The 12,177-nt window shown below is 32.8% G+C and overlaps 1 protein-coding gene across 3 annotated transcripts in view; it reads left to right on the top strand.

Annotated features, from left to right (window-relative positions):
- The window catches only part of RASSF9 (Ras association domain family member 9), a 34,953-nt gene extending 23,156 nt beyond the window's left edge, over positions 1–11,797 (top strand). For all 3 annotated transcript variants that reach the window (XM_045830642.1, XM_045830641.1, XM_045830640.1), the window contains exon 2: positions 7,097–11,797. In XM_045830642.1, the coding sequence (XP_045686598.1) occupies positions 7,113–8,357 (1,245 nt within the window). In that variant the 5' untranslated portion in view covers positions 7,097–7,112 and the 3' untranslated portion in view covers positions 8,358–11,797. The remainder of the gene's footprint in view (positions 1–7,096) is intronic.
- Positions 11,798–12,177: the final 380 nt, after the last annotated feature.

Below are 12,177 nucleotides of genomic sequence, written 5' to 3'. Positions count from 1 at the left end.
CTTAGGATATAATCAATATGATCAAATTTAATAAAATATTAAATATGTAATTTTAAATAGTATGTTCATGAGAAATGTCATACATATATACTGCATTATTACAGATGTAGTATAATATATGCTTTGAGAGTATAGTAAAATCTGTTGAATAATGTTTCAAATTTCCTTTAATACAGTTTCCAGTGAATCAAACATAGTAACAAATGATTATCTAAAACATGTAGGCATTGACAGGAGTTATATTTTACCTATTAAGAACATTTTTTTTATGAACCATTCTTGAAATAGATAAACTAGTTCAAATAAAGTCAAAGCACAATAATAACTTATTCAACTTTTAACACCTATTTCATTGTAAGATTTATTTTGTTTTAATCAGAAGCAAAATTTGAGATACCCAACTTATGTGAGGCATTTAAAAACATTTTTAATTATTCCTTGTTTTGCCTCTCTAAAGTAGATAACTTAAAGAAAATAACTTTACTACTATGTGTTTGTAATATAGATAACAGATTCAAATACCTGTGTCCACCTAATTTATTCAAGAAATTTCATGGATCATAAGATATTAGGAATGTTAATACCATACTTTCAAGCCATAATCTGACTAAATTCTGGCTTACATATCTACTTGTAAATTGTATGAGTGAACATTTATCAAATTAACCTGATTCCAAATTTAAATTGTGAGTTAAATGTGAGTACAGTAGTTACTTTATTCTTGTCAATGTATGTTTTTTGTACTTGTACTCTATAATGTAACACACAATTTACAAATCCTACAGTCCAAGGTATTCCCATTTTATAGCCAGCTAAATTGTAATTAATATATACCTGAGAATACCTGTGCTATTCCTACGTCCCATCATGAAGCCCATGTGTCGGTTACCCATTCCCAGAGTATCGATAGAGAACAACTCCTACCACCACCATCCATGTTACCCTTACCACCTGCTGCCATTCAAGGAGTCCCCACTCCCTTAATACTATGTAGTCAAATGTACGGGACTCCCTCAATACTTGCCTTTATACTGCCTGCCCAAAATGAAAGTTGGGGAAGGCAAATTTATACTTTACTTGAAAGCATTTGGACTAAGAGTTTGATTGATCAAACCAGGTGGATAATTAATTTTATAAGAGAAAATGCATTGAGTTTTAAGCAATTAATTTTAAAATCACTTTTGAAATAAAAGCAGTTAATAAATTGGAAACTATTTGTTAAATGAATAGTCATAATGTCTGTTGTAACTTATTTTTAGGTATTTGTCTTAAATGTAAAACTAAGTAACTCTAATCTCAAAGTTGGAAGGAACATTCCTACTTTCTAGCTTTATGACTTTGGGCATGTCACTCACCTCTTTTTGTCTCAGTCCCCTCATCTGTAAAATGGAAATGATATTAATAACTACCACACACATGAGTTCTTAAAATCAAAGGATGCTACAAACTAAGAAACATCTAAAATAAAAAGTAACTTTGTTGAACTGGAAATAGTAAATGTTAATGAACATTTTCAATATACATACAGGAAAATAATTGCACTGTTAAGTAACATTTAGTGAGCAAAGGCAGAGTATGTGGAGCTAAAAAGAAAAATAAAAAAACTTTAATAACATTAATCAGGTTGACAGTGATGATTATAAATGGAACTAAAACACTGGGATAAAATTCAAAATAGAAGTGAATTACTGAGATATGATTTTTCAGTTTCTATATGGTTATAGTATGTACTCTGGAAAGTTTAAGACCCAGTAAAATTTTTATCACTTTTTCCAATAGATACACACAAAAGCAAAGCAAAGCAAAAACAACACTCTTTGGCATGCAAGTATATATTTGCTTGTATTTTGCTGCATTACAAGTGGAGGTTGTATGTCTTAACTACTAGATTTGAATCATTGGGTAAGAACTGCTTGCTACATTGTTACATGACAAACCAATTCATCTCATCTAAATTTGTATTTTTAGCCTGTGTTTTGTGTGTGTTTGTAGATGTCATTACTTATACTAGATAGTAAATTTCCAGGGGTTTGGAAGGAAACATTTTTTTTGTCCCAGTTCTAATGTTACATTCTTTATTTGTATCAGATGACTAGATTTGCATAGGTCTGTGAACAAATGAAAACAATTACTTCTAAAAATAGTATTAAGATTGCCAAATTGGTTTGATTTTGATGAATATTTTACATCTTTCCTATATTTTTTATTTGAGTATTCTTTTCTGATATGATGCTGAAGACCATCACTGTAGCTTCTGGGAAGCACTAGTAGAATAAAGGCCCTAGAATTGACACTAACGTGTTTCCTGTTCAGTTCTAGCACAATTTCTTCCAATAGGCCAGGGACACTCTCATAAATTGTATGTGTCTTTATTTGTGTGTGTCTCATATGTGTATGTGCCTCATAATTGTATGTGTCACATTTCCAGGACAGTGCCAAACACACAGGAAGTACTCAGCAAATACTTGTCAAATCAATGGAAAGTCAGTCAGAGCCAAAACTATATGAAATCTTTCAAAACTATGAAAACTATATAAGATATAGTTTTCAAATTCCTAAGCCTGCTACAAAGCAGAGTTTAAAAATGATGATGCTTATACTGGGTATGAAAGATTTATTGACTAAACTCAGTAATGAACAGTCATTACTTTTTAAAGGTTTTATTTATTTATTTTTAGAGAGAGAGGAAGAGAGGGAGAAAAAGAAGGAGAGAAACATCAGTGTGTGGTTGCTTCTCACGTGGCCCCCACTGAGGACCTGGCCCACAACCCAGGCATGTGCCCTGACTGAGAATTGAACTGGTGACCCTTTGGTTTCCAATCAGCGCTCAATAAAATGAGCTACATTAGCCAGGGTAGTCATTACTATTAAAAATGATGAGTCAGGTAGCATAAACTATGAAAATTATCTGGTTTGATAAAAATTCTATGAAATATTTAGAAATAACTGATCCAAGAAAATACAGGGACATTTAGGAAAGATTTTTTAAAAAAAGGTTTAGAAAAAGATTGTGAAGTTATTAATAAAGGCACTAACTTTCATTTGTTATATGGAAATAAAAACATTACCTTGATTGTGAATAATGGCCATTAGTGTTACATTGGCCACATGAGCAGAAAATGAGCAGATATCTAGGGAAAGTCGTAAGATACAAGATCTCTAGCCTTCCAACACAAGAATTCCAACTTGAGTAGGTATCATGAAAGTATTGGAGAGTTGTCACATACACAGTTATCATTATTCTGCTGTACTAAAGAATGTAGGGTTGAAGAGTTTATAGGTCATGTATCATCCTTAGCTACAGACCCAAAACTGACATTTCCCAGACAGAAAGTGGAACAGGACATGGGGGCCACTCTATGAAGACAATAATAAAGTCTTTTATATACAGAGTTTTGTCGGCTAGAGGAGGCACCTAGGCCAGTCAGAAATCCCTTTTACTACATCATAATGGGAATAAGATTAATAGGAAAAAGGCACAGAAGATAGCACCTTTCCACACACTTTTGTACAAGGCTGGCCATTGAGAAAATGCCCTTCCTTGACCAATTGTGTGCTCTAATGGGACACTATGGGGTCCATTGCTGTCAAAGACCGATTTATGTGATAAAGTTCCTTCTAAAACAGAGTTTATTTTATTATTTTCCTCCAACTTATCTGCATGTCTAAATCATCAAACTTGTAAATTGTTTTTTCATAGTGTAATGGCTAGAACTGCACTCTGGAGTCAGCTCTCTTGCTTGGGTTTGAATCCTCACTGCACCACTAACTCTGTGGTCATAGAAGGCTCACTAAAACCCCTGTGCTTCAGTTTCTTTGTCTGTAAAACAATGTCATTACGCACATCACAGGGTTGTGAGGATTAAATGACTTAGTATATATAAGAGCTTTGAACAGGTTCTGGTACATAGTAAATGTTTATAATTGATTAAAATCTTTATTGCTGCTTATTTTTAATAGGATTTCTTTTAGGGTTTTACCCTAAAAACTAAAAAAATACTATAAAATAAATAAAGATGTCTTTAGTTTTAACATCATAGCAAATGTTATTATCTCATGATTAATAATTATGACATCTATTTTGTTAATTTTACCATTATTTATAAAATATTCATATGGAAATTAGTTATAATTTAACATACCGTATGTGTACTGAGTATGTGTTAATTTTTTTCAAATTATCCAAGTTAGTAAGTAAACTAACTACACAGTATAAAAATAAGTTTGTGTTAAACTTGAATATTTTATGTATTAAAACATATGTCAAGGTAAGGATTAATTTAGAGGTAATTTGTACTGTACGGTCACAAGACAGATGGTAGTTAGTGTTAGTTACTTGGAGAATATTTATTTTTCTTTAGGATGTATTTGTGTATTATTTTCCTACTAATTGAAATATGACAGTGATTTATCTTAAATCTTAACTCACTGTTTTGCTGCTTAGAATTATTAAATTATGTGCCAAATATTATCAGATATCACATTACAGTCATCTCTCACTATATCGCGGTTTACCTATTGCGGCTTCACTCTATCACAGACCCACCTGCTACACATGAACCGCGATATAGCAAGGGACGACTGTATACTTCACTGATGAGTATCCATGTAGAATTTTATGTTGTTAAAATTATTTAGGTTTAAGAGTGTAGAAAGTGTTTAAAGCATATGAAGTGTTTATAAGAGTGTGGGAAAGGTTTATAGGAGTGTGGGAAGAGTTTATAAACCCTTAAAATATATACAAATAATAAAATAAATATAACACTGCTACTTTGTGGATTTTCACCTATCTTGAGGTCTCTGGAAGGTAACTCCCACAATAGGTGAGGGATCACTGTATTCAGTGCTGAGTCATTAAATGTAAAATATTTTATTAGAGAACAATCACAACTTAGAATGAGTTTTTGAATAATCATTTAAAAATTTGTATTAGTACAGTTGAATGTTTAAATGTTTTCAGGTACTCTTTAAAAACTAGATCTAGCCCTGGCTTGTGTAGCTCAGTGGACTGAGTACAGGCTGTGAACCACGGGGTGACTGGTTCGATTCCTATGCCTGGGTTGCGGGCCAGGTCCCCAGGAGGGGGCATGCAAAAGGCAACCACACATTGATATTTCTCTCCTCTTTCTCCTTCCCTTCCCTTCTCTCTAAAAATAAATAAATAAAATATTTTTAAAAAGTACTAGGTCTAATTTTCTATCTTACTTGGTGTCACTGATTTGTTCTTCTTTTGTAGTCACTTTATTACTTCAGAAGAATCAGTAACTAAAGCATAACAATCAGTAATCTAAAATAAAGATAGTAATATAAGATTAGTCACTATTGCTACTGAAACATAAATACTATAAACTAAATTCTAAGTGTCAAATGACTCTGGAAGCCAGGGAAAATTTTTTCAGCATATACTTTGAGGATACTACATAAATAAAGTGATAAATGACATTAACTTTCACAACAGTCTAGTTACTACTCCAAAATCTTATGTCTCTGTAAAACATATGGATTATAATTATTTCATGTCATTTGTTTCTTAGCATTATTTTAAAGAGGTATTATGAAAGACAAAGTGAATTTTATTTAGTTATGATGCAAATATGATTGTAAATATTTTCCAAAAGATATAGCCTAGAAATTATGGAATTGTCTTGCTTCTTTTACTACATGTTTCTTTTTCACTTCCCAAAACTGTTTTCCTGCATTCCTCTATATTATAAAGGAATTTACTATCAAGCCACTATTTGATATATGTGGTCCCAACTCTAACCACTTCCTAGTACATCTACTCTTAAAACCCTTCCAGGCAATTCTCATCTTTTTCTTAGACCTCCTCACTAAACTTTCAACTAAGCCTTCCTGACTTTACTTTATCCTTTTTACAGTCCATTCCATAAACAGAATCCAGACTCACTCAAAGCATAAATTAGATTATATCCGTCCTCTGCTTAAACTCTCCCATCACTTCTCTTTAAAATTAAAACAAACTCCAGATACTTAATCATGGCCTGCAAAGCAATTCCTCTTTACTGAACGTCATCACCTACCACTTGACCTCTCTCCCACCAGCAACAACCTTCAACTTTACTATCCTCGGCCTGCAATTATATTCATGCTCTTTCTGTCCCTTGGACATACTTCATGACCCTTGCAGTCTATTCACTGTTTTTGGAATTCTTTGTTTAGGCCTCTGATTGTCTCCTCATTACTAATGTCCCTATTCAAATGTCGCCTTCTTAGAGAAGTCTCTCTTAATCACTTTAAATAAAATACACTTCCCTGGCTGGCGTAGCTCAGTGGATTGAGCGCAGGCTGCAAACCAAAGTGTCGCAGGTTTGATTCCCAGTCAGGCCACATACCTGGGTTGCAGGCCACAGCCCCCAGCAACCGCACATTGATGTTTCTCTCTCTTTCTCCTTCCCTTCCCTCTCTAAAAATAAATAAATAAAATCCAAAAAAAAATACACTTTCTCCAAGTCATTCAGTGCCCCTTTATCCAGTTTAATATTTTTCTAGCACTTACTACTATTAACCTTATATTAATTACACATTTGTGTTTGTGTCCTCATTTTCTTTTTTTATTGTTGTATCTTTAGCTTGTCAGACATGTCTAGCACATGATTGACATACAATAAACATTTGCTGAGTAAAATAATGACAGGTTTCAAAAGTGGACTATTTTCAACTCTATGACTCCAATATCATTTCATCAGCGTTCATAATCCTGTGTGTTCACAGTCATTCTCTGGTCCTAAGGCTCCAGCAAAAATAGCCTCATTCTATCTCCACTGGTTTATCCCCACTTTGATAACTGTCTTAACTCTAGCAGTTTTAACTTACATTACGGTTGACTTCTAAAGATGACTTAAAATAGTCTCAGTTGACTTTGGTGAGACTTTACTCTTTCCAGAGCCCAATAGCAAATTAAAAGAAAATTAAGACATTTTCCATGGTTTTAAATTTTTTTCTTGCAATAAGACTTCTGATTATATGTAGTCTCAACCTCAAAATGTGTCTCTGTTTAAGGGTATTAAAGTTAAACCACCTTTCTGAGTTTACACAGGTGATGACAGGAATATAACGTGATTTGTTTTTTTTTTAGATCCCCAACTAAAGACATGGATTCAGAAGAGAAGGAAATTGTGGTTTGGGTTTGCCAAGAAGAGAAGATTGTCTGTGGTTTAACTAAACGCACCACCTCGGCTGATGTCATCCAGGCTTTGCTTGAGGAGCATGAGACTACATATGGAGAGAAACGATTTCTTCTAGGGAAGCCCAGTGATTACTGCATCATAGAAAAGTGGAGAGGCTCGGAACGAGTTCTTCCTCCACTGACTAGAATCCTGAAGCTTTGGAAAGCATGGGGCGATGAGCAGCCCAATATGCAATTTGTTTTGGTTAAAGCAGATGCTTTTCTACCAGTTCCCTTGTGGCGGACAGCTGAAACCAAATTAGTGCAAAACACAGAAAAACCATGGGAGCTCAGTCCAGTGAATTACATGAAGACATTACCACCAGATAAGCAAAAAAGAATAGTCAGAAAAACTTTCCGGAAACTGGCTAAAATTAAGCAGGACACAGCTTCCCATGATCGAGATACTATGGAGACCTTAGTTCATCTGATTATTTCCCAGGACCATACTATTCATCAGCAAGTCAAGAGAATGAAAGAGCTGGATCTGGAAATTGAGAAGTGTGAGGCGAAATTCCACCTTGATCGGGTAGAAAATGATGGAGAAAATTATGTCCAGGATGCTTATTTAATGCCCAGTTTTAGTGAAACTGAGCAAAAGCTAGACTTGGAGTATGATGAAAACCAGATTATGGAGGATCTCAGTAAAAGTGGAAGAATCCTACAGCTGGAGGAACGACTAACATATTACAGAATGCTCATTGACAAACTCTCCACTGAAATAGAAAAAGAGGTAAAAAGTGTCTGCAGTGGGATACATGAAGATGCAGAAGGGGCGGCTGCAAGTGAACTTGAAAGCCTAAATTTAGAAACTGTTAAGTGTGATTTGGAGAAAAGCATGAAAGCTGGTTTGAAAATCCACTCTCACTTGAGTGGCATCCAGAAAGAGATTAAATACAGTGACTCATTGCTTCAAATGAAAGCAAAAGAATATGAGCTCCTGGCCAAGGAGTTCAGTTCACTTCATATCAGCAACAAAGACGCATGCCAGCTAAAGGAAAACAGAGGGAAGGAGTCTGAGGTCCCCAACAGCAGTGGGCAGGTTCCTCCCTTCACTCAAAGAGTATTTAATGTATATACAAATGACACGGACTCGGACACTGGCATTAGTTCCAACCACAGTCAGGACTCAGAAACAACTGTGGGGGACATGTTGCTATTGTCAACTTAATTTGACTTGCTTCTCTCTGACCTACTTTACTGTGTTCATGCTTGTTTAATTTAATAGGAAACTTTATGTTAAATATTACATTCTGAAAGAAATGTAAATACTGTTAAAATATTCCATAGTTAATAAAAACTAGAGAAAGTATAAGTTTGTTTTTGATTTAAGGTATCCAAGGTGACTTAATTATTCTAAGTACAAATGATGAACTGTTTATTAGGAGTCTAGCACAAATAGCTTGCAAGTGTATGAGAGAAATAATTTGGTGGGGGTTATAATCTTCCATAATTTAAAAGAAATTATTTATATAAACTTTACTTCTTAATATTAGACAGTCAATATATTCAAACTACACACATGAATAGGTAAAATGTGCTATATTTTTCAATGCTGTATTATTGAAATTTTTAAATCTGTAAAGTACATGACAGCTACTCTATTGTAACTATATTAATTGAAATTTTGGTTTGTCTCATTGATACTTAGAAAGTACATTATTTCTGTCACTTCTGCACTTCCCTTCCTTCCCAGACCTAGATCGCAGGAGTGGGGAAGGGCTGTTGGTGGGACACGGACAAAGACCAGCAGTGGATCAGACTGGGGTATTGATGAGAAAGGGCCAAGTCCTGCATGCAACAGCGATTTTTCCACAGAAGCCTGAAGTTATATGTATGTGCTTTCTCCAGCTAACATTGCCAGTCTTCAGATCAAACCAGTGGTCTGTGCAGCTTCATTGTTTGAATGAGGTACCATATGGGTTACAGAGGAAATCACCTGGCCATAGTCCTGTTTGTTTACTCCCTACAAAAATTGAAGGGGTGCAACTTGGGGTCCTTTGTGTGGGTAAAATAGAGTTCTGTAGGCCATTTTGTCTGGCCATGTGGAGGGGAGCTCACACAGACAAACTTTTATTCTGCTACACTATAATTCAGATCATCCTTGTTGTGCTTTGTCTAAGGTGCAAACAACAACAAAAAAAAAGTATGAGCTCAATCCTGTACCCCCAAGCATTCTAGTAAATATCCAACAAACTGGATTATTTACATCATGCCTTGACTAACTAACAATCATTATAATGTGAGACTGCTTGGATTTGCCTAGGTTTCAGTTAGGAAGTTCCTGTCTTTTTTCCTTTTTCTCTCCTTTTTCTCTCATTTCCTTGCTTGTGGTCAGTGAACATGTGCTATAACAGTGGAACAATTTTATTGTACTGCTAAGTGAATGCCACCAGAGTTTATTCATTTCTTTAGCCAACACCTCCCTTAGATGTCAGTGCACATGTATGTAGAAATATTTTACTTATATATGAGTAACTGATACATGAATATTGGTTAAGATTTCCACAATTTTTCATTTCTTCCACTTTAGTCTTATGCTTACTGTGTAGTCCATCTTTTATTTCACTTCCTTAACTTATTTTTTCACTGCTCCATCACCCAGACTTTTCACCAATCTTCAGGAAAATATTTAAAATTCCACTTTTGAGGAGAATCTATGTTATCATTTCTTGCACCAAGATATTGCTGAATGCTTTATTTGAAGTTGGCTGGTAAGAAAAGTTCATTATAGAACCAGTACAGTGATAAAGAGTATATAATAATGCTAACATGGGTTTAGTTTTTTTAAAAATAAGAAGAGATTTGAATAGTCATCTAAAAAAGGGTAATTTATCTGCCTAATATTCTATTAAATCATTCAGTAATATGGTATATTTATTGTTAGTTTTGGGGATTAAGTTTAGATCATCATCAATGACAAATTGTAAATCTGTTTTTCTGAACTAAAAGTAGTCTCTTTGGATTACTCAAGTAAGAAAATAATTTTTAAAAATACTTATTTGATATATAATTTGCTTAGTTCTCTGAATTTAAAAGATGGTCCGATACAAAATACAACCAGTCAGAGAATTATAGTTTAGAAACTTTGAATTAACTTTTGCTTTTACACAGTTAAGCCCAGCGATGCATTATGAACACCAATTTTTCCATATTTTTACAGTAAATAATGTTAAAAATTTACGTGTGAATAAAGTACAATTGAACTTTAAATTCAGTCTAGAATTTTCATTTCTCCTTCAGTTATACAAATAAATTTGTGCTTTTGCTTCATGACAATATTAAGTCAGCAATTATCATGGTGAGTCTCCAATTTAAAATAGTATATTAATAAAAATAAAAATAGTAAAATACCATGACTTCATCTTTGGAAACTGAACTAGTTTTTATTAAGTTAACTGAGAATTTGAATTATGAATATAGAATTTAATATAAACTTTAATATTTTAATACTTTATAGAAGCTTTAAAGTGTTTATAAATTGAGTAACCCTACAGATTAACTGTGCAATTGCTATATGCAGCTTGAAGTACCAAACCAAACTTACTAGTCTTCCTTCCTATAACAAGAATTAGATTTTCACCAACTGTGCCTTGTCTGTCATTTCACGTAGAATGTCTCTTTTCTCCATCTGCCATACAGTGCAATTCTACCCATTCTGTCTGTAACGTATCTCTTCTATGAAATATTGTTGCATTCAATCAAGTCAAATATTTTATTTCTGAGTACACAAATATTTTAAGTGTACTTTTCAGAGAGGAGCATTTATATTGTGGCTTAACTTATATTTATTTACATACTTATCTAACTTTCTTTCCCCAATGTATTTTGATTATCTAATTACTTTGTCTTTTATCTTGTTAACTGTACTTCCTCCAATCAACCTTTTGCCTCTCCTAAATTTTTGAACTGAATAAATTGCTAAATTTTAGAAGATTTTACAATTACTAAATTGTGACTTTTTTTAAAAAATGTTTTTTCACCTTGTAAATGATGCTTACATGCTTTATATATAAATATATATTTTAACAGACTTAAAACATTAACAGTAATTCTACTTGTAAATTTTGGGGGGGAGGCACCAAATCTTCATATAAAAAATTTATAATGTGGTATCTATTATTTTATTTTAAATTAGCAGTTACTGGTTTAAAGCAATGCAAATAGGGGTCTTTTTAAAAAGCCCCTTAATAGTTAAATTATAGTATTTTTCTCTGCATTTATGCATGTAAGAAAAATTACATTTTATGGAGTTGAATTTAAGTGTTAGACACACAAAATCACTTTAAAATATCCAAAATGAAATACCTACTTTCTCTTTTTCATTAAAAAAATATGGCCCTTCATTAAAATGTAGAAGCTATTCTAATTCATTAAAATTTATTTTTATATTTATTTAAATATTTACTATACATGACAAAATATATTGCTGTGGCTACTTTTTATAATTTTTAAAGTAAGATTTTTGGTTTATTTAAAATGTATATTTTCTAGTGACAAAAGGTATACCTTCTAATGCAGGTATAGATTTTTTTAATGTTAGGCTAATTCTTTTCATACTAGCTAATTTGTTTAATAAACCTGATGTGATAAATATAAAATATATATAATAATTTTTTCAAGTGTAACTAATTCAGAATAATAAAAGAAATAGTTGTACCTTTTCATTCGACATTGCTTGTTTTTTTCTGGGTGTGTTACTTAGCTATATTAAAAATAAAATTTTCTATGAGTTGGAATTATATGATTGGTCAGCTAACACACAATTTAAAATCAGGTATTTTATGACAATATAAATGTATAGCAAATAATAGTACCGAACCTTATTCATATATACATACAAATGCTACTTTTTCATAAACATATATATCTATGATTAAGTTTAATTTATAGATTAGGCCACAGTAAGAGATTAATAACTAATAACAGGAAAATTATAATGATATACTGTAATAAAAGTTTTATGAATGGCTTGGGGCAATTATTAAGTA

The sequence above is a fragment of the Phyllostomus hastatus genome, unplaced genomic scaffold (genome assembly GCF_019186645.2).
Source record: "Phyllostomus hastatus isolate PE091 unplaced genomic scaffold, TTU_PhHast_1.1 phas_contig_152, whole genome shotgun sequence".
Classification (NCBI taxonomy): Eukaryota; Metazoa; Chordata; class Mammalia; order Chiroptera; family Phyllostomidae; genus Phyllostomus; species Phyllostomus hastatus.
This window is presented reverse-complemented; position numbering and strand designations above follow the sequence as displayed.